Source organism: Lampris incognitus, chromosome 12 (assembly GCF_029633865.1).
Source record: "Lampris incognitus isolate fLamInc1 chromosome 12, fLamInc1.hap2, whole genome shotgun sequence".
NCBI lineage: Eukaryota > Metazoa > Chordata > Actinopteri > Lampriformes > Lampridae > Lampris > Lampris incognitus.
In genome coordinates this window covers 17339069-17363166 of record NC_079222.1, presented here as the reverse complement: position 1 = coordinate 17363166, position 24098 = coordinate 17339069, and the positions used below count along the sequence as shown (strand labels likewise).

The following is a 24098-nucleotide window of genomic DNA, read 5'->3' as shown; positions in this document are numbered from 1 at the left end:
GGCATGTGGTAGTCTGCAGCCCTCCCCGTATTGGCAGAGTGGGTGGAGCAGTGACCGGGCAGCTCAGAAGAGTGGGGTAATTGGCCGGGTACAGTTAGGGAGAAAAAGAGGGCAAAATCAAAAAAAAAAAAAGATTTGTGAACAAATTATTATTTTTAAATTGCTTTGCTTTTTTGGTTGACTGGTGCACAATGGAAAATTCAGCCATTACACAAACAAGTCTGTTTTGAAGCACAGCATTAATTAGACAGATCTGTTCCCCCTTGCTATTTAGCAAGTGGGCACATCCCCTAGACATTTTTCAGGTGGGATTTTGTTGATCTCTTTGAGAACTTTGTATGTTACAATAATTATCAAAGTAGTTTTAAGTTCCATAACCTCCTATAATATATACTACTACTACTACTACTTTCGGCTGCTCCCGTTAGGGGTCGCCACAGCAGATCATCCGTTTCCATCTCCTCCTGTCCTCTGCATCTTCCTCTGTCACACCACCCACCTGCATGTCCTCTCTCACCACATCCATAAACCTCCTCTTTGGCCTTCCTCGTTTCCTCTTCCCTGGCAGCTCCATATTCAGCGTCCTTCTCCCAATACACACAGCATATATCCTCCACACATGTCCTAGCCATCTCAATCTTGCCTCTCTTGCTTTGTCTCCGAACCGTCCAACCGGAGCTGTCTCTCTAATATACTCATAATCATGTCCTTCTTCATCACTCCCAATGAAAATCTTAGCATCTTCAACTCTGCCACCTTCAGCTCCGCCTCCTGTCTTTTCATCAGTGCCACTGTCTCCAAACCATATAACATAGCTGGTCTCACTACCATCTTGTAAACCTTCCCTTTGACTCTTGCTTTTACCCTTCTGTTGCAAATCACTTCTGACATTCTTCTCCACCTGCTCCACCCTGCCTGCACTCTCTTCTTCACCTCTCTCCTGTACTTCCCGTTACTTTGGACAGTTGACCCCAAGTATTTAAACTCATCCACCTTGATCACCTCTACTCCTTGCATCCTCACCATTCCACTCTCCTCCCTCTCATTCACATGTAGGTATCCTGTCTTTTTCCTACTGACTTTCAATCCTCTTCTCTCCAGTGCATACCTCTACCTCTCCAGGCTCTCCTCAAACTGCACCCTATTCTTGCTACAGATCACAATGTCGTCCGCAAACATCATAGTCCACGGAGACTCCTACCTGATCTCATCTGTCAACCTGTCCATCACCATTGCAAACAAGAAAGGGCTCAGAGCCGATCCTTGATGTAATCCCACCTCCACCTTGAATCCATCTGTCATTCCAACCACACTCCTCACCATTGTCACACTGCCGTCATACATATCCTACACCACTCCTTCATACTTCTCTGCCACTCCTGACTTCTTCATACAATACCACTGCTCCTCTCTCGGCACCCTGTCATACGCTTTCTCTAAATCCACAAAGACGCTTTGTAACTCCTTCTGGCCTTCTCTATACTTCTCCATCAACATTCTCAAAGCAAACATCGCATTTGTAGTGCTCTTTCATGGCATGAAACCATACTGCTGCTCGATTATTGTCATAACCTCCTATAATATCACACCTTGAAAATCCAAGATGTTATATTAAACTTTTATGGCATTTCCTACATCTATTTTAGATTGTGTTGTCAACTAATATTGCTGAGACTGGAGTGACTATCCCTGATGTTGTGTTTGTCATCGATACGGGGAAGACCAAAGAAAACAAGTGGGTAGAACACTGATAAAAACTTTCTCAAGTTGTAGCATCTGTGTCATCTTTAAGTTTAAACAGACCCATTTTGGTCACTGTATTGTATCATTGGTTTATGTAATGTACATACTCAAAATATATCTTTTACCAAGAGTTCAGTCTCTGTTGATACCAGGTAGCGTGAATAATAATAAAAGCAGTGGTGATACATGACACGAATCAGTTATTGTGACTAAACTACAGTTTTCTGTATTATTCAGATATCATGAGAGTAGCCAGATGAGTTCTCTGGTGGAGACCTTTGTTTCCAAGGCCAGTGCTCTCCAGAGACAGGGGAGGGCAGGACGTGTCCAAAATGGCTTCTGCTTCAGACTCTATTCAAATAACAGGTATGGAATTCATCATTCTCTACAAAGGTTATGGTTATGAACATAACAGAAGGAAACATTTTTAGATGATTAGTTATTCCAAACAGTTATGTTTTGTAAAAAAAAAAAAAAACGCAGTACTTTGGCTTCTTTGACTACTATACAGGTTGTGCAGATCGGGTACGATTGAGCTCATGTTATCTTTTTTTTTCAAAATCTTTTTATTAACAAAAGGAATTATCAGAATTATTAAGAATTATTATTATTATTATAATTGTTATTAATTAGGTTCCAGCATCCCCCCGACCCTGAGAGCAGGATAAGCGGTTTGGATGATGGATGGATTATTAATTATTATTAGTATTATTATTATCAGGGTTGGGCAGATGTGTTTCACATTGTTAAAAAGTATACATTAAAAACTTTTTTTTTATCATTTATCATGTCATCATTTATATTTAAAGTTGTCATATTATCTTTTTGATATCAGGTTTAAATCCTTCTTGGATTACTCCGTCCCAGAGATACTGAGGGTGCCTCTAGAGGAGCTCTGTCTCCATATCATGGTATGCACACTCAGAAATATCAATATCAGCATTAATATTAATAGGTTTACATTCCCAAATAAGCTGTGTTGTACTTGTGAAAGTGAAAGGGCTTGTAGTTTAACACGAGAACGACCAGGATTTCACACCTACCTAAAATGACCATGGGCGGTTAAAATGACCACCGGTTTTTAAACTCTACATTCTGTCAAGATAAATACCCAATTGAGATATTAATGCATTGGACATGTCTGTTAGGAAACGACTGAAACCAAATTTAACATTTTAACAACTATAATGCTATTTTTAAACAATTTAAACTTCAGAGATACACGATCGAACTTGAATAGTAAAATTGAAAAAGTGAAAATATTACCTGAAAAACAAAACAGAAAACACATATTGCTAAGCTAACAAATGTAACAAGGCCTATTCAATGTGAAATGTAAAAAAAGAACTGAAAATAGCCATTGAAACAGTCCCAAACACCGACCAGAACTTAAAAACTGCTAGAACGACCATCATGGGCCATCAAAATGACCGCCCACAGTATTTAAACTCTATATTCTGTCAAGATAAATACCCAATTGAGATATTAATGCATTGTGTATTTTAAGTCTGTTAAGAAACGACTGAAACCAAAATTAACGTTTTAACAGCTTTAATGCTATTTTTCAAACAATTTAAAGTCGCCGCTGTCCAATGCCTGTAAATACTGCAATGCCTCGGTGGTAGTCATGGTGCGTCTGAAATGGCGTCTGTAACCACACATGTTGGCAGCAATCAAAAATCAAGTTTAGACTATTACTCTGCACTGGAGAATGCTAGTGTGTTTCTAGGACAGAGCAATGAACTTCACGAAGGAAATGATGCGACCAACACACATCATAAACAGTGACATGACGCGCACGATCATGCGCAAATTACATGCGGTCATTTTGACCGGTCATGTTCGTTTTGGGTAGATCTTATCATAACTTCTTCTTTTTTTTTTTTTTTTTTTTTTTTGGCAATTGAACTAAAACTCATTTTAATGCAAATATATGCAATTTTAGGACCACTCTCTGAGCGGCAGGTCTGTATCTTTTTTTTTTCCCCACAAACTTATTAAACTTTGAATATCCAAAACGGTCAAAATGACCAGCTTTGTCGTTCTAGTGTTAAATGTCTTAAAACCCTTGCATGTACTGTATATACGCACACAAACATACTCACGCAAAGGCATACACAGGTACACAAAAAACAACACTCAGACAAAATAAGTTCTATTCCAACCATAATCCCCTTGACATACATTCCTTTCTCACCCACTGTAGAAGTGTGAGTATGGATCCCCAGAGGACTTCCTGAGCCGAGCCTTAGATGCCCCTCAACCCCAATCAGTCAGTAATGCTGTCAGCCTGCTGAGGAAAATTGGGGCATGCCACCCAGAAAGCCACCAACTCACCCCACTGGGTCACCACCTGGCCAGCCTGCCTGTCAATGTCAAGATTGGCAAGATGCTTATTTATGGAGCCATCCTGGGCTGTCTAGACCCCATAGTATGTCTTTGTTTTATCCCTCTGTATTTATAGCCCTTTGTATATAATTGTTTCATCTATTTAAGTTGCGCTCTATACTCTTGCATTATTTTGTAATTTGTAAGATGTATTGTTTTGTTATTTTTAAAACTGTTCTTCATTTCTGTTATTGCATTCTGTGAGTATTGGTCTGACTTGTGTTTCAGGCAACCATTGCAGCAGCAATCACTGAGAAGTCTCCTTTCTTCACACCCATGGACAGGAAAGAGGAAGCCAACCTGGTCAAAGCTGCCTTGGCAATGGCCAACTCTGATCATCTGACAATATACAACGCATACTTAGGGTATGGACTAAGGGGACAGCTAGGAAGGTACTTGGTGTGTCATGAGGACAGAGGAAGGAAGACAAGGAGACTTGGTGGTGGAATGAGAAAGTACAACAAAGTATACAGAAGAGGTTGGCAGAGAAGAAGTGGGACAGTCAAGAGAGATGAAGAAAGTAGACAGGAGTACAAGTGAAGAGAGGGGTGGCAAAGGAAAATGCGTATGGTGAGTTGTATGACAGGTTAGACACTAAGGAAGGAGAAAAGGACTTGTACAGATTGCTAGACAGAGGGACCGAGCTGGGAAGGATGTGCAACAGGTTAGGGTGATCAAGGATAGAGATGGAAATGTGCTGACAAATGAGGAGAGTGTGTTGAGAAGGTGGAAGGAGTACTTTGAGGAGCTGATGAATGAAGAAAATGAGCGAGAGAAGGTTGGATGATGTGGGGATATTGAATCAGGAAGTGCGGTGGATTAGCAAGGAGGAAGTGAGGGTAGCTATGAAGAGGATGAAGAGTGGAAAGGCAGTTGGTCCAGATGACATACATGTGGAGGCATGGAGATGTTTATGAGAGATGGCAGTGGGGTTTTTAACTAGATTGTTTAACACAATCTTGGAAAGTGAGAGGATGCCTGAGGAGTGGAGAAGAAGCATACTGGTACTGATTTTCAAGAATAAGGGAGATGTGCAGAACTGTAGCAACTACAGAGGTATAAAGTTGATCAGCCACCGCATGAAGATTTGGGAAAGGGTAATAGAAGCTAGGTTAAGAGGAGAGGTGACGATTCGCGGGCAGTAGTATGTTGATGGAGAAGTATAGAGAAGGTGAGAAGGAGTTACATTGTGTCTGTGGATTTAGAGAAAGCATATGACAGGGTGCCGAGAGAGGAGGTGTGGTATTGTATGAGATGAGAAAGTTGGGATCTGCAGAGAAGTATGTATAGGAGTGGTACAGGATATGTATGAGGGAAGTGTGACAGTGGTGAGGTATGCAGTTGGAATGACAGGTGGGTTCAAGGTGGCGATGGGATTACATCAAGGATCGGCTCTGAGCCCTTTCTTGTTTGCAGGGATGATGGACAGGTTGACGGATGAGATCAGGCAGGAGTCTCCGTGGAGTATGATGTGTGCGGATGACATTGTGATCTGTAGCGAGAGTAGGGTGCAGGTTGAGAGCCTAGAGAGGTTCGAGGTATGCCCTGGAGAGAAGAGCAAGAAAGTCAGTAGGTGCAAGATGGAATACATATGCGTGAATGAGAGGGAGGACAGTGGAATAATGACGATGCAAGGAGTAGAGGTGATGAAGGCATATGAGTTTAAATATCTGGGGTCAACTGTCCAAAGTAACTAGAAGTGCAGAAGAGAGGTGAAGAAGAGAGTGCAGGCAGAGTGGAGTGGGTGGAGAAGAGTGTCAGGAGGGATTTGCGACAGAAGGGTACCAGCAAGAGTTAAAGGGAAGGTTTACAAGATGGTTGTGAGACCAGCTATGTTATATGGTTTGGAGACAGTGGCACTGACAAAAGACAGGAGGCAGAGCTGGTGGCGGCAGAGTTGAAGATGCTAAGATTTTCGTTGGGAATGACGAAGAAGGACAGGATTAGGAACGAGTATATTAGAGGGACAGCTCAGGTTGGACGGTTTGGAGACAAAGCAAGAGAGGCAAGATTGAGATGGCTAGGACATGTGTGGAGGAGATATGCTGTGTGTATTGGGAGAAGGACGCTGAATATGGAGCTGCCAGGGAAGAGGAAACGAGGAAGGCCAAAGTGGAGGTTTATGGATGTGGTGAGAGAGGACATGCAGGTGGGTGGTGTGACAGAGGACGATGCAGAGGACAGGAAGAGATGGAAACAGATGATCCGCTGTGGCGACCCTAACTGGAGCAGCCGAAAGTAGTAGTAGTAGTAGACTTAGGGTATAGATTGTTTGTATGAGAAAGTTTGGTTGCCCATATCTTTAAGTTGAAATAAATAGGTACGCAGTATTAGTATAAGTGCAGTAATGTATTTATACTACATGCATTAGTGCATGCATAAAATTAGTATGCATGAAATAAGTATGCAGGGTTGACAGCTGATGATTGCTTATGGCATGAAACAGGCATGTACTGTCTCATAAAGAATTTACTTGACTCACTGGATTATTTTGCTCCTTATTTGTTGAGCATTTTTCCTATCGCTGAGTGTTTCTTTTAACAAAGTATGCAGTTTAAGAATTAAAACCGGTTTAACATTTTCCTCAAAGTATGTGTTTGGGATTGTTAGAAGGCTCTTAAATTGAGCACAAATGGAGATTCCTTTCAGGTTTTCCAAAAACATGCAATGCAAGTTAAGTATTTAGGTGCCCAAACTACTTCTATTAATAGCATGAAAAACTTGCTATAGTAAGAGTAGAATACAACTAAGACTGGAACTATTTAAAAGGATTTCAATTACCTGCAAAAGAAATAGTTTGGGTCCCCATTGACCTGACAATGCATTTTAAGAGCTGCTGCCATTTTCTCAAAAAAATTCAAGCTATTGTGAAGTTATTTTAGATATACCAAAAGGAGTCCTGGTTACTATTAATGACAGTTATTTAGAAATTTCCCAGACTAAATTATCAAAGATATGTTGCACTAGATTTGACTGTTGGTCAAAGGTGTTGGTCATCTTCATAGCTCAACCACTATTCCAGTTGTGTACTGATTGTTGCCTTATTTTCTTGTGTTTAACTGTTATTTTTTCAGGTGGAAGAAGTCCCAGATGGAAGGACCGAGAACAGAAATGTCCTTCTGTCGAAAACATTTTCTTAACCGCACAGCACTCATCACAATAGAGGTAACTCAAGACATTTCATGCACAGTCACATAAAGAGTACAAGAGCTCCATACTTTCTCTCCTATTTTGATGCAGCATGTCTTAACTCCCACCCCTCATTAGGATATGAAGCACGAGCTGATGAAGATGATGGAGCAGGCAGGTTTCTGGTCTTCTCGCTCATCTCGTCCTTTTAAATCCCAGACATCTACTCTGTCCAAACAGCAAATTTCTGTCCTTAATGCTGTGCTGACAGCTGGACTTTATGACAGTGTGGCCCGAGTCCTTTGTACACCCTCTGTAGATGTCCTGGAGAAGATTGCCTGCATGGTAGAAACCCCCCAAGGCAAGGCCCAGGTCCACCCTTCATCTGTCAACCGCAGCTTACAGACACATGGCTGGCTGCTGTACCAAGAAAAGGTATGTTCAAAGAATGTGTGTTTGCACGCACAAGTATACATGCGTGTAATATCTAGTAATTTACCATGTTTGTGAATTTCTGTCTTCAGGTCAAGTACACCAAGATCTATCTGCGAGACACAACTCTAATATCACCCTTCCCTATGCTGCTGTTTGGAGGGGACATAGATGTTCAGCACAGAGAACGACTCATCACCCTGGATGGATGGATACACTTCCAGGTCAGAGGGCACTAAGGATTTGCTTCAGTATTGTATTTAAACTAACTTGGATTTTTTTGTCACATTGACTGTACTGACAAATTTTCCCCCAATCTGTAGCAAGTGCTGTGCCCTTGAGAACTTGACATTGTAAGTCAAAAATAAGAACTGGAACAGTACATTTACCCTACTAACCAAGGTTCGATGTAACCAACTGATTGTTCACTACAACGGCAACAAAAAACAACATTCATCTAGTGTAGAGGTGTGGTTGAGAAGAGAAAAATTAACAAAAACAAAACACTGCAGCCTTGAACCATCAAAAATGTGACATCCGGGTAGCATATTCTGTTGCCCACCAACACGGGGATTGCCATTTCGAATCCCCGTGTTACCTCCGGCTTGGTCGGGCGTCCCTACAGACGCAATTGGCCATGTCTGCAGGTGGGAAGCCGGATGTGGGTATGTGTGCTGGTCGCTGCACTAGCGCCTCCTCTGGACGGTCGGGGTGCCTGTTCGGGAGGGAGGGGGAACTGGGGGGAATAGCGTGATCTTCCCACGCACTATGTCCCCCTGGCGAAACTCCTCACTGTCAGGTGAAAAGAAGTGGCTGGTGACGCCACGTGTATCGAAGGAGGCATGTAATAGTCTGCAGCCCTCCCTGGCTCGGCAGAGGGGGTGGAGCAACAACTGGTACGGCTCGGAAGAGTCTGGTATTTGGCCGGGTAAAGCCGGAGAGAAAAGGGGGGGAAATACAGAAGAAGAAAAAAAGGTGACAAATTCAAGTTGAAATGTTTATCTTCCTCATTGTTTATTTTATGTACTCTATGCTGGCTCCTTCAGGCTCCAGTGAGGATTGGTGTGATCTTCAAACACCTGAGGAAGTTGATGGACTCACTGCTAGAAAAGAAACTAGAGAAACCTAACATGAACCTGGAAGGTAAATGTAGATCTTATATACTTACACTACACACAGAGGTCATTTATTCTTAAAGAGAAGGGACCGAGAATAAAAAGCATGTCAGCAGGAAAGTTACTAATGTCAAAGAGATGAATGGAAACTGAAGGTGAGCTATTTCGAAATAAGCTACCGTTATGTTCTCTACATCATTAAAAAGAAATCATAAAATGTTGAAACTTTTTGGAATAGGGTTCAAGAAATAACAATTCTATTCACCTTCAGTATATTTGGGCTAAGAAAAACAAAATGCAACAAATACTCCAAAAAAAAATTAGCTGATCTGGTACAATGGTCCCAATTCAGGAATTATGTTAAATATATTACTGCAAACTACTAATGTTTCATCTTTTTCATTTATATCTTTTAAAATAAATAATATATGTATACCACAACAGACAATCTAATAGAATGTCATGGAATTGCCTGAAAACACTCAATAATCATGAACTAACACGCAAAATACTGACAGGTTGAAGATTAAAATATATAGTATATTGGGGAGAAATACTTTGACACTGAACTTAAAGGGGGTTGTCTCACCAAGGAGAGAAGAGCTCACTGTCTTTATAGTTTTCAACAAGACAAAGAAGAACAAAGAAGTCTTAAATGATCGGCTTCTTGGGGATTATTCAACCTATAAAACAGAAACCCGAGACTCAGGGCCCTTCGAAGATCTCCCTGTATGATTTATCTCATGGCAGCCCCTGGTACCACATAACACCACCTCCTTTAAGGCATATTTGATTTGATATTTTGATTTGATTTGATATACTTTATTATTTGGCCAACATAGTAACACAGGCATAAAGAAACAAATACACGATGAATAAATACTAACTCCTAATGTTTCATGTTAGTTTACTTTCACAATACACATTATAACACAAAATATACACTTGAACGCTCCCATACCATGTAACTTCATTCACAACGTTGCACCTAATGAAACACCACATTCCACAAAGTAAAACAAAATGCACTACTATGCTGCATGACAATGCAATACGAAACTATACACTGGCATTCAACAACAAAGGGTTCGATTGGGGGTTGGGTCCTCCAAGGTGTGTGGGGTGTACAGCCAGCCCTTCTGGTCTAACTGATAATACTGGACAGCCTTGGTATTTAGACTGATAAACATGAAATGGTTCAGATATCACATCATTGATTTTAACAGAGCTGCTGGTTCATGATCAAGTGGCGCATATAACAAATAATGTTATCCTATCCTCTCAAAGGCTTCTCTCGCCCTTGCCATAACATGGAAGAGCCTCCTTATATTTGAGGCAAGGCTTGTAAAGCCAGTCAGGTCAATATGTGTTAGAGTAAACAGATTATACTCATTGTTTAAAAGGTTTAGAAGTAAAAAAATATGAACTTATATTAAACAGTCCTTGCCTAGTTTTTGTAATGGGGAAATGGTGGCTTGGTTTATGATTGGTGACAGATTGGTTAGTTAATATATTATTGATTATCAAGGTCAGAAGCAGAGATAGATATCCTATAAACATTTGTACCTATTGTGCGAGCGATGTTTCACCAGTTGAGAGGGCTTAGGTGGTAGATTTTATTTGAGTTTCCTGGATATGCAGCTCCATAAAATTCCTGCCCTACTCACTTTGGGTTGGCAAAGTAATATTGCTGGAAAAATATCCCACTTCTGTTTCACTTCTTAAGTATTTTTATTTAGAAGTTTGCAATAAAACGCCAGATGCTTGATGCTGTTTTTGTTTGGAGCTTAATGATCAAGCCTTGTCAGGTGCACTAGGAATTGCCTGTCTGTTCTCAATCATTTCAGTCTTAAGGCTAGTGTTTCACCAGCTTGTTTGCCAGATACAAAGTATTTTTATTGGGGTCCTCCCTATAGTCCCCGGGTCCTATAGTCCCCGGGTCCTATGTTCCCCGCTTTGTATGAGACTGGGGAATATCGGACCTTTTTGTATACAGAGGGCCCTATATTCCCCACTTTTCCCCAAAAGGGTCCTATGTTCCCCGTTTTGTATGTGCAGGGGAACATAGGACCTTTCTTTATAAAAAGGGTCCTATGTTCCCCTAGGGCACCCGGGGAACATAGGACCCTATTTATAAAGAAAGGTCCTATGTTATCCGGTCAGCAGGTTTGACGCTGTTTGGCGCAAAAAGTGCATTTTCAATAATGCATTATTTAGGGCAGATTATTAAGAAGACAATGAATCATACGATTTCTATTTTTATATCACAAAAACGAATTCACAAAGTCCAGGTTGGCTAAAGTATGTGGAAACTTTCGACACTAAACCTATTTCAACTTATTAGGCTATAGCCTATATTTGGGCGCATAACCCACCCCGGTAGTTCTCTGATATTTATGCGTGAAATGTGTCACTTATCGAGGAAAATGCGCCTCGCCGAGGAGGTGAGCTGGCTCGTCTGTGTCTGAATGTAATATAGTAAGCCTTTGTTCCTTGGGCAATTGTACCCGGGCATAGCTCAGTCGGTAGAGCTCTCGCCTATGGATCGCAAGGTCGTGAGTTCAATCCCGGGTGCCGCCAACTCAGCGTATGAGTAGCACATTGTGCGAGAAGTGCTGGGAGCTGAGGATAGGTGTTGTGTTCCGTCCTCAGCAGTCCATCTCCCAGAGGTCTAGCGCATTGTACCAGGGATAGACTCCTGCGTAAGCTGGCTGATACCGACAATAGGCCAATTCCGACCCACTTCTTCTATGTTCCCTAGAAAGCCGTCGTTCCCATCATAACCACACCAGCTTATTGGGAAAAGCATCTGACAGATATTAGATAGAAACCATCTGCTCAGTAAGGCCCTTTAAGCATCATAATTGTAATGATAATAATAATAATAATAACATAATAATAATAATAATAATAATGATAATAGCCTAATAATAATAATGATGATGATGATGATGATGATAATAATGATAATAACAATATAGCCTTATATTAGAAATGCTAAAAATTGGATAATTGAAATATTTATAATTATAAAGTAGGCTAATATAGCATGGTAATAACAATAAAATAATAACAATATCTGCCTGGTCTCTTAAGATTCTAGTATGCTGTATGCTACAGAAATAACGGGACATAGGCCTAGGCCCTAGGCTAATGAATAAGCCTTTTTGACAAAATATGAATGAAAGGCTAATCAACAACGCTAAAGCTGAATCACAAAACACATATTGCTCGAAAAATAATTTATAAATAGCCAAATGCACACATGATTTCGAGTTTGGATCATTTAAAACTTGTCGTGGATGTGTGGTCATCTGCACGCAAGTTTCCTGGCGTTCTAAACCACATGATCAAAGTTCACCAATGTCTAAACCGCCTGCCAACTTGCAACTATTTGCAACAATCGGTTGTTATCGGCGATAACTCGTGGACTCACTGTCATGTGCTTACTAGCCTACAAGAAGACAAACAATGGCGATAGTTATGGATGGTGATCGAGGGGGCAAAGTGTTGGTACATGAGAACTTCAGATATCAGAAGCACTGCACCAATCAAGACACCATTAGATGGAGGTGCTGGAGGTGGAACTGTAGAGTGCCACTGATCACAAATAGATTTGAAGTGGAGGACGTGGATGCTAACATTATTGTGCACGATGTTGGGGAACACGTGCATCCCCCTGACGGAGAAATGGTGCACCGTGCAGAATTCCGACAGGGGGTGATTGCAGAAGTTGCGAGGGAGCCAACAGTCCCAATCAGAAGGATCTATAATGCACAAAGGGTCCTGCAGCGTTGGCAACGTCAAATCCAGGGTTTTAGCCCCTCTTTGTTGAGTAGCCTAATGGACTAGGACTACTCATTTTGCTTTTTTGAAGAAGAAAAAAGCCTTAACGTTAGGCTAGTTAGGCCTTGGAGATTTTTGTTTTAGACCATGCCTTTTCTGGGGGGCTTCTGCCATAGACCAACCCTTTTTCAGCCAAGCTTTTACTAGAAGCATTTTGTTATTAATAGCCTATTATCAGTGTTACTATTGATAGTATTATGCCTGTAATTGTTACTTGTTATCAGGCCTCTTTTATAATTAGGCTATTATTATTATTATTATTATTATCATTATTATTATTATTAGGCTGTTGTTATTATTATTATTATTATTATTGATATTATTATTGATATTATTACTATTACTATTATTATTATTATTATTATTAAAGAAGAACATCAAAGGATGTAAGGTAGCACTCATCAAATGAAAAAAAAGACACAATTCTCTATTTTACCATTTCATTGTTTGGCATCAGTCATTAACTTGGCCGGGTGGTCTTCTTCAGAAACCTTAATGACTGATGCCAAACAATAAAATGGTGAAATAGAGGACTGCCTCTGTTATTTTTTTACCATTTGGTGAGTGTTACCTTACATCCTTTGATGTTCGTCTTTGATTCATGTTTTTGGTTTAGCACCTCCACAAGCCTTTAGTTTTTTGAGAAGCACATATTATTATTATTAGGCAATTAGCCTATTGTGTAAGGTAGGCGGCCCCCGTTGATGGATACTTTGTGCTGGTCCTAAATTCCAAGTCCTGGTCTAAGTTCTCTGCCTAAAAAGTTCATCATTAAAGTCTTTTTGAAAGAAAGTCTGCCAAGTGATTTAATATGGAAAACGAACTGCAAAGTACAAGAAAGTGGCTGAAGTGTCCAGTGCTGTGCAAATTGAACTTTGAGCGAAGGTGGAAATGGCTAGGTTATACTGGTAGGCGGGCCTACTGCAAGACAAACTTGCGTTGATTGCCGACTGTCCATGCTGAGCCGGAAAGCCAACTAACTAGGCCTACTGCAGTAAATATTGGTAAGAAATAACAATAAAGCAAATTACAGCCTCCTCTAGGCCGAATTTGGATACGCACTCAAGGTGGCCTGCGATATACAACAGGCAACAATGGTAATACGGCCTAATTTAATCAGCGGAGGAATAGATTGTCGTAGCCTACAACTCAGCCATGATCCCAGTTTTTATTATTTTGGACCCGTTAAGGAAATAATTTGCAAAAAGGGTTCTAAGTTCCCCGGTTTGTTCCTTGATTGGCAATGGCGGGGAATATAGGACCCTTTATTTGGAAAAAGGTCCTATGTTCCCCTGGAAACAGCGGGGAATATAGGACCCTTTTTCCAAAAGAGGGTTCTATGTTCCCCGGTGTCTATTGCAACCGGGATTATAGGACCTTTTTAGGGGAAAACGGGGAATATGGGACCCTTTTTTTTCGAAAGGGTCCTATAGGACCCGGGGACTATAGGCACGGCCCCTTTTTATTCACAACCAAAAGAGTGCAAATGCTGTATCCTTTTGCAGAATAGATCGCGGCTCCATTTTTATAGCATCACTATATTTTAATAAAAATGCAAATAATCAACATATGCTGTGATTTAAAAGTCTTACGGTCAAGCTATGCTTCTTTTCCATCATTTTCTTCATGACTGAAGGGTAATTTATTAGTCAGCCTCCTTAAGTCACATTTAAGGTACCGATACAGTCCGGGAAACCTTGACGGATTTAAGATTGGTATTGATTTGCTCCTATATTTTGTCTCTTATCATGGAAATTCTTTCTTTGAAAAATTGAGATATTGAGAATTACTGAGTCTATTGCTTGGTCTAATAAATACTTACAGAGCAATGAATATGGCAGTAGAAAGTATATGCATAAGTGTTAGAATTTACAACCTGCCATATAACAGAATGTGCTAAGGAGTTTTGTCGGTCTGTCAAGGCAGCTTATATTATACATCACATGGGAGAGGAGGCTTAGGCCTTTCAACTGAAAAGACTACTGACTTGGTTAACTTGCAATGGGCCTCCAGATTGGTTAATTTCGTTTTTTTTTTTAAAGTGTTTATGTATTTAGTTAATGAATATAAGACCTTTCCTGTAGTTCTTAGGCTATATTCATGAACCATCTTAAAGCTAAAAGTAGCTCCTCACTGTCTGATTGGTGGAAATCCTAAAAATAATGGGTGTGTCAGTCCTAATTTTAAGACTCCTCTAAGTTTTTTAGCTAAGATTCATGAAGCATTTTAGTTCTAAAACTAGCTCCTAAATCAGCTAAACATTAAGAGTAATCGAGAGGACTCCTAAGGTCACTAAGACCAAATAATAACAGCCCTGTCATTAAGAGCCGCTGTTCAACTGGAGGCTGATTACAGGATCACGTTTACCTTGATTATTTCTTTCCTTTTGTGGAAAAGATGTGAAAGAAGTTAAAACTGGTTTCAACTGGTTTACGCAACGAAATCTCCGGCTTGTTCCCATCAGCCATCGCCATTCTACATAATTAGGCAACTGAAAATCTCGGAACCCACAAGTTAAATCACCTGACAACTGGCTGCTCGCTTCCATTTCCTATGAAGACTTTCTCTTCCATGCACATATCAGTTTTAATGGACGGATTAGCAACTTGAGACTCAAGAATGAAGTTGGAGTTGAGAGACGATGGCTACAACCGGATTGTTTTACAAGTATTTGGCACGATTCGAATGTTTCGCCACATAATACACAAACATCGATACTTTTTGTACGTGTGTTAGGTCCAGACAATATTTTAGCCAATGCATTTCACCTCTTTTGCTGCCCACATGAACTGTTATCAACATGCAGCCAAAGCGTGTTCCAGTAGGAATCGCCACCTACTCAAACGTGATTGGTCTGTACTAGTCCGTTTATTTATTTTTATTTGTGGAGCCCGTTATCAAAAATTACAAATTTGCCTCAGTGAGCTTTACAGCAGTACAACATCCTGTCCTTAGACCCTCGCATCAGATACGGAACAACTCCTTAAAAAAAAAAAAACTTGAACAGGGAGAAAAAATAGCAGGAAACCTCATGGACAGTAACAGAGGAGGGAGCTATCTCCCAAGACCTACAGACATGCAATGGATGTTGTGTGTAAACAGTGTAATTAATAATTTAATTCTAATAGTGTTCCTGATTCCTGATTTACAGAATACAACACATAAGAGGATAACATAATTATAATGGAATTATTAGATATATGAAGAATATGATGAGCAGGATGCCAGCCAGTGTGCATGTGCCACCAGAACAGCCTAGGACCTGAGCCACATGACCACCATCGCCATGTAGACCTGACAGGAGGACAGACTATACATGCACATAAGAGAGACTCACTTCACACCACTCACATACACGGGGGGAGAGACGTGAAAAAACAGTCGCACATCAGAGCGAGAGAAGGACATAACGTTGAAACAGGATGATAAAATGATATATCAGCACTACCAAGGCTGTCTATGGTCCAAGCAACCGTGGCTTAAACTCCCTGTGCTCAAAGGATGGGCAGGAGCTGCTGAAGGACAATGAGTCCATTACTTCCAGGAACTCCGCAACCACAACAGCACAGCTGAACCAGACATTGCCAGCCAAATTCCCTGGAGTCCCATCAGAGAAGAAATTGGGGAACCTCCCACCATGACAGAGGTTCAATATGCCATCAGGAGCCTAAAGAACAACAAGGCCAGGGGTCCAGATGGGATCGCAGCAGAGATCTTAAAGGGAGGTGGACCAGAGCTCCTGTACCACATCCACACCCTCCTCCTCAAGGTCTGGGAAAAAGGAGAACTTCCCTCAGAGCTCAGGGATGCTCTAATAGTGGCCATATTCAAGAAAGGGTGGGAAGGTGGAATGTGGAAACTACAGGGGCATCTCACTCCTGTCAACAATATGCAAGCAAAGTCCTCGCTTGCATCCTCACAAACCGACTGCGAACACTGGCTGTGGAAGTATTCCCAGAATCTGAATGTGGGTTCCACCCATCCAGAGGTACAGCAGACATAATATTTACAGCACACCAACTCCAGGAAAAATGCCATGAACAAAGGCAGCCTTTGTACATGGCTTTCATAGACCTGACAAAGGCCTTTGACTCAGTAGACCGTCAGGCTCTGTGGTGCATACTATCAAGATATGGTTGCCTTGACAAATACATCAGAATATTGAGGCTTCTACATGACAGCATGTCAGTCCCAGTGCTCAGCAACAGCAGCTCTGAGTCAGAGCCCGTCACTGTGGAAACAGGGGTCAAACAGGGATGCATCATCGCACCCACCCTGTTTGCCATCTTTATTGCTGCCATACTCCACCCCATTGGTGAAGAGCTGCCATGAGGGATTCCAGTCCTATACAGAACTGATGGCAGGCTCTTCAACCTTAATAGGTTCAAGGCCAAGAGCAAAGTCTGCAACACCACCATCATGGAGCTTTAGTATGAAGATGACAACACCATTGCAGCACATGCCGCAGAAGACCTGGGTCTAGCATTAAACATCAAGAAGACCCAGGTCCTATATCAGCCTCCACCCAACCAGCCATCTACACAGCCCACCATAAAAGTGGACAACAAAATTCTTGAAAACATTGGTCACTTCCCCTACCTTGGCAGTCTTTTCTCCTCAAAATCTGTATCTACAGACACCCAGTTTTGTTAGAAGTTGATTTCCTCAGTTTCCTAACCTACCCATTGATTCATCATTGGACATATTCCTCAAGTCAGTACCTGTTCTGAAAGGAATGATGTCATCTGTCTATGCTCTGATCCATTCTTTACATTTAGTTCCTTAAACTCCATTAAAGCACTTTCGGGAATGGAGCTGGGAGAGGACATCTCTGAGGAAAATTGGGGGGATGCTGTTGGTAAAGTACATAAATCTTCTATCTGTGCAAAACATGCACTGATCCTGTGCAAAATTGTACATCACACCCACCTCACAAAAAGTTAGGCTGTCTAAAATCTATAAAGACCCAATGTGCGGCAGGCGTCGCCAAGCACCAGCAAGCCATGTACACATGTTCTAGTCTTATGCAGCTTTACAATCCTACTGGGTGGAAATCTTTAGATCACTGTCAAGGTTATGGGAAAATCAATTGAACCTAATGCTATGATTGCATTGTTCGATGTAATTCCACCTACAGTACCACGCTCTTCCCCAGAGGCAGGCTTTACAGCCTTTGTCACCCTACTTCCCAGATGCTTGGTATTGCTCAAGTGGAAATCGCCAACATCTTTGCATATACTATGGATAAGAGAAGTCCTTCATTTTGTAAAACTGGAATGAATCAGATGCATAATGAAGGGCTCCCTGAGGAAATCTGGCAAGATATGGAACCCCTTCTTTGATTATGTAGAAGAACTGGACTTCCCAGATATCCCTGAATGATTAAGCAGGTATTTTAACAACATTAATGTGGAATTGTGACATGACAGGCGGCAGACCGACCAACAACCATTATTTCATGTTTTAATATTTATGTTATTATTATCAGCGGTACAGTGGCGCAGTGGTTAGCGTGGTCGCCTCACAGCAAGAAGGTCCTGGGTTCGAGCCCCAGGGTAGTCCAACCTTGGTGGGTCATCCCCGGGTCATCCTGTGTGGAGTTTGCATGTTCTCCCCATGTCTGCGTGGGTTTCCTCCGGGGGCTCCGGTTTCCTCCCACAGTCCAAAGACATATAAGTCAGGTCAACTGGCCATACTAAATTGTCCCTAGGAATGAATGGGTGTGTGTGTGTGTCAGCCCTGTGTTGGCCTGGTGGCCTGTCCAGGGTGTCTCCCTGCCTGCCGCCCAATGACTGCTGGAATAGGCTTCAGCATCCCCGTGACCCTGAGAGCAGGATAAGCGGTCCAGATAATAGATAGATGGATGGACATTATTATTATCATTATACATATATCTTTGTGCCTTTATTTTAATATCAATTTATTTTATATCCTTAGTCTTAGATTGTTTTTGGTTTGTAGTATTTGTCTTGTCTTGGTCCTGGCTTGGTGTTGTATTGTTTCTACTTTCATTTTTGCTTTATCACCATTGTATTGACCAGATGTTATTGTATTGTCTGTCTTTTTTATCCAAAATTTTCAGTAAACAGATTGTGGAAAAAAAAGAATGATTGTGATTGGTGGTTCACTGTGCATGCAGAGCCTGCATGTCGCTCGCTAACAATAAATTCTGTGTATCCAAGAACCTTTAAATCGGAGTAAATTTTTTTATGTTAAACAGACTTCTATTTTAGATTAGTCATGGAAAATTAGAACCATGCGTGTTTTCCTTTTGTATCAAGCAGCAAAAAGTTGTAGCCTGAGTGAGTTCATTTGCCTTACTTTATGTTGCACATCCTGCGATGTGACTATTGCACATGCACACATCGTGATGACGATGCTGAATCGATATATTGTGCAGCCCTAGCAAACAGGTCATTCAGTTGTTGAAAATCGAAATTCTTAAATGTGTCCGATGTAAAATTCTGAATTTTTTCTCTGCGCTTAATCATAATGAAGGAAGCATTTGCTGATCTTGTATTTGATTTTGATTTTGTATTTGATCTTGTATTTGATTTTAGCTGCTCTGTCAGCATCTGATTTCTTATCTCTCTCCCTGTCCAATGCAGATGAGAAGACCATCCATTTGATTCTGGAGTTGATCAAGATGGAGAATGTTGTGTGATATCCAGCCACCAAAGGACGTATCAGTCATTAAAAAAAAAAAAAAAAAACACACACACACACATATATATATATATAAGTACCTATGAAAGCATGCCTAACTGTCAGGTAATAAAGCAGTTGTCAATTTAATGAGACTCAACCAGTCCTACTATGACCAGGGAGAAAGGCCTGGGATAAATTTAGCATGGTGCATTAAACAACAACAAACAGAAATGTCTATTAACTGCGTTGAAACTTCACAAAGTAGAATTGTAGTGGACCCAGCAGAGATTAATGAGGCCTTTAGGGTCTTCTATGGGAAATTGTATAGTTCTGAATGCTCTTCCAGCCTGGATATGAAGACAGAATTCCTAAACAACCTTAATATTCCTAGAATTTCTGAAGAGGAAAGTAGAGCATTAGATGGAGAATTAACAAAACTGGAAATTGTAGAAGCGATTGTCTGTATGCAGGCTGGAAAAGCAGTGGGTCCAGACAGCATCCCTGTACATATTTATAAAAAAAATGTAGTCTAAATTACTTTCACCTCTTTTGGAGACGTTTCAGGAGTCCTTCAGGAATGGTTTTCCCCCCACATCCATGAGGGGTGCCCTAGTCATATTACTTCCAAAACCGGGAAAACCAAACACAAAATGTGAAAATATGCACCCAGTTAGCCTCTTAAATTTTCACAATGTTAGGTGAGTGCTCAATATTTTAAACAGCCAGAGAGGGGCAACAGACACGGCCTTAAACTTGATGCAGAGAAGGCCTTTGACTGTGTTGAATGGCCTTATCTATTTGAGGTGCTTACCTGCTTTGGCTTTGGGATTACATTTTATGAATGAGTTAGATTGCTTTGTACTGGGCTCACTGCAGAAGTTTTGACCAATAATTTGGTGTCTAAACCTTTTAACATCTCTAGAGGTTGCCCGCAAGGAAGTCCTTTATCACCATTGCTATTTATTCTTGCAATAGAACCATTTGCTATAGCAAAGGATGCATAGTGACATTTATGGAATGCGAGAAGGTCATTTAGACGGATCATCCGTTTCCATTTCTTCCTGTCTTCTGCGTCTTCCTCTGTCACACCACCCACCTGCATGTCTTCCCTCACCACATCCATAAACCTCCTCTTTGGCCTTCCTCTTCTCCTCTTCCTTGGCAGCTCCATATTCAGCATCCTTCTCCCAATATACCCAGCATCTCTCTTCCACACATGTCCAAGCCATCTCAATCTTGCCTCTCTTGCTTTGGTAGATCTTATTAATAAATTTGGAAAAATATCTGGATACAAAGTTAATCATTCAACATCAGTGGTGTATGTAACTTTTTTGGTCCGGTTCTCAAGGAAGCACCTGGAGATGTTTCTAGGTACTCAGTCTGTATGTTGCATGGTTATCCTACAAGCTGTCATCATCACTACCCTCCTGACTGCTCTCCTCACTCTCTTCCTCTCTTTCAAACATGACAGATGAAGATGTAGGCCTACTTCTTTCTCCCTTGTTGAGTCTGTGATTAGCTGTTTGCATCCATAAGTCAACAGCTGGCTTCGGCTCAAAAGTCTCTTGTCATCTTAGACAAGTGGATGTGCATCAGGGATGAGAGGAGAGAGTCTGACAGGCAGGATCTGTACTTGCTTTGTATCATATTGAGATGTGAAAATCCACTCTCACACACAGCACTGCTCAAGGACAGTGCAAGGGACAACAGAAGGACTTTATGAATGTTGGAGTAACGATCTGTATTACTTATCTTCACTGTGTTGACCAAGTCATACACAGAGGAGGCTGCCAAAAGTTTTCCTGCTTGCTTTAAACACATCCATCCTCATGTAGTGGAATCTCTGTCAACAGACAAGCTGGCCTCATATTTTTTGGAGGATGTTAGTAAGTGTTATGTTGCCAAAACTGTGGAGGTCTTGCATTTCTCGAGGCCAAGTTGAAGGATCACAAATTAAAAATTGATCACATGACTTAAGGGATTCATATCTGCTTTCAAACTCATGAATTAGACCTTTCAATACATCAGCTTTGTCCCTGTCAGCATCAGTATTTGAAAGTCTCTTTCCTGTTCTTGCCATCACTGTCAAGCAATAGTGTCAGCTGTTCAGCAGCTACCATGAGCTCATTTTTGCATTCACCAATAGTCAACTTATCTTGTTCTGTTATGCCAAGCTTACCATTGCACTTGTATTTGTATTCAGCAGGTCGTAAATACCTGAGAAAAAACATAGACAACTCTATTGTGTTGAATATGATTAACATTTGGTTTGACTCTTGTAAATATTTGAACATAAACTCCTCCTGGTCACGCTTCAGTCCAATTTGGGGTAATGTTAACTTTAAACCAGGAAAATGTAACTCAGGATTTCGGTTATGTGCTGAAAAAGGGTTAAAGAAAGTGGAAGATATGTACATTGAAAATAAAGTACTTATGTCCTTTGCAGAAATGTCAACTAAATATGACATTCCAAAGAATCACTTTTTCAAATATCTTCAAATTAGGAACTTTATATCCTCATCTGAAAACCATTCATTAGATATACCTGTCATTTCCTCATTAGAGGCAGCATTATAGGATATTGCCATGATTTAATTTCATCTTTGTATGGCTTGTTTGAATCTGGGTCTGATGAATACTCCGAATCAAAACTTATTCATGGAAAGAAGCTGTAGATGATGAAATATCTTTAGAAGACTGGAGTAAGACATGTAGGAAGGCTCAGAGGCAGACACTCAACAGTAGCTTGAAGCGTATACAGTATAAATGGCTGATGCGTACATACATAACACCTGTTAAATTGCACAAGTTTAATGATAACATTCCTAATACCTGTATCAAGTGTAATGAGGCAAGGGGGACACTGCAACTGTATATGGGAATGTGTGAAAGAAACCCTTTTGGCTAGATATTATTAATTATGCTTGATCAAGTTTGATCAAAGAACTTACCATTGGATCCTAAGCTTTTTATTCTGGATATATATCCTGTCAACCATCACTTACAAAGCAAAGAGTTTAAATTCATAGATGTGTATATTACAAGATAAATGTATAATTTCTCTTAATTGGAAAAATTTTAATGGGCCAAGAATCAGAATGTGGATTAAAGAAATGGCTTCAAACATGTCAATGGAAAAGATAACGTATATTGTTAGACGTAAACAAAATACGTTTGATATCTGGAGACCTTTTATGTACTTCTTAAGGCATAATGTTAATGTTGGTAACCTACTTCAGCGGGAACAAGTTCTGAGGGTTGTAGGGCACCATCAAGCTCATGCACATTAATCTAAGACACACCCTTTACTTTTTTTATTTACCTATTTACTTTTTTTTTTACATTTTTTTCCTTTATGGCCCTACTCAGTTGGTGGGGATGAGTTGTGGGAGGGAGATCGGGGGGAAATATTTGTTGTGTTTTGTATAATTGTTATTCATTGTATATTCTGATGTGATTTTCAAACCATGGAAAAAAAGCATGCCTCTCCGAAACCTGTATATAATGTATTTTTAATAGTACTTCTGGTATCCACAATGAGTGTGCCCCCACCTCTCCATTATATTTTACTGTGGCGAGCCGCCATGATAAAGACCGGATCAGACATAGCAGTACTATATTTAAGATCACTTCAAAGGTGAAGTAAACCCATGGGAAAAATTACACTTTACTTGTAATGTGAACACACTGAAAGTCTGCACTGTTGAGCAAAAGTAATTGATTGGACATTTGACATCAGCCGATACTTAAATAGGTATCGGCACTGAAAAATTAACATCAGTGCATCCATATTAAAGATAGTTTAGGAAGATGACAGGAAATCACAGAAAGGTGAATTAGTTCATCTGGACACAACGTTTAGTGGGAAAAAAAGTTTCATCACTCATCCAAGTGACTTTCTCAGTCTCAGCTGACTGCAGGTATCCCCCAACCTTGTAAACGGCACAGCTGCATAACGATCGAAACCAATGGTCGGTTTCTTATACAAATTGGGGCCTAAGAGTACATCTGCCGCCATCTTATAATGCTGTGATTGCAACTATTCTCAAATCCTGTGTGAATAGTACACATGGCCAGTGTAACTAAATACAAACGGTCACGCCAATTCGCATATGAAACCAATCGTTGGTTTCAGTCGTTATGCAGTTGTGCTGTTTATAAGGTTGGAGGATACCTGCAGTCAGTTGAGACTGACCAAGTCACTTGGATGAGTGTCTTGATGCATGCTCAATAATCCAGGTAAGGAAATCACAGAAAGTTGAATCAGTTCATCTGGACACAACCTTTATTGGGAGAAACATTTCATCACTCGTCTAAGTGACCTCTTCAGTCTCAACTGACTGCAGGTATCCCCACCCTTATAAACAATAAAGTGGCATAACAACTGAAAACAATGATGAACTGATAGGTTTTACAATTTACAATATCTTTTAGCAGACACTTTAATCCAAAGCGACATACATCTGAGAGGTAGTTGGCTTATATGGCATTAGGAACGTAAGCTACGGGCGGACTCTTACTGGAGACTTGTCTCAACCGGGGTTTGAACCCCTGATCTCCGGCGGCAATTTCACCCCTTTTTTCTCCCCACTTGTATCCGGCCAATTACCCCACTCTTCCGAGCCATCCCAGTTGCTGCTCCACCCCCTCTGCCAATCCGGGGAGGGCTGCAGACTACCACATGCCTCCTCCGATTCATGTGGCGTCGCCAGCCGCATCTTTTCACCTGACAGTGAGGAGTTTCGCCAGGGGGACGTAGCGCGTGGGAGGCTCATGCTATTCCCCCCAGTTCCCCCT

General features: G+C 40.9%; 1 protein-coding gene across 1 annotated transcript in view; it reads left to right on the top strand.

Moving 5' to 3' along the window:
* dhx29 (DEAH (Asp-Glu-Ala-His) box polypeptide 29) overlaps positions 1-23033 on the top strand; it is a 37942-nt gene extending 14909 nt beyond the window's left edge. The window contains exons 19-28 of the mRNA XM_056290526.1: positions 1647-1735; positions 1981-2109; positions 2579-2654; positions 3950-4174; positions 4360-4496; positions 7206-7296; positions 7399-7695; positions 7785-7916; positions 8739-8835; positions 19262-23033. Of these exons, the coding sequence (XP_056146501.1) occupies positions 1647-1735; positions 1981-2109; positions 2579-2654; positions 3950-4174; positions 4360-4496; positions 7206-7296; positions 7399-7695; positions 7785-7916; positions 8739-8835; positions 19262-19317 (1329 nt within the window). The 3' untranslated portion in view covers positions 19318-23033. The remainder of the gene's footprint in view (positions 1-1646; positions 1736-1980; positions 2110-2578; positions 2655-3949; positions 4175-4359; positions 4497-7205; positions 7297-7398; positions 7696-7784; positions 7917-8738; positions 8836-19261) is intronic.
* The last annotated feature ends 1065 nt before the right edge of the window (positions 23034-24098 follow it).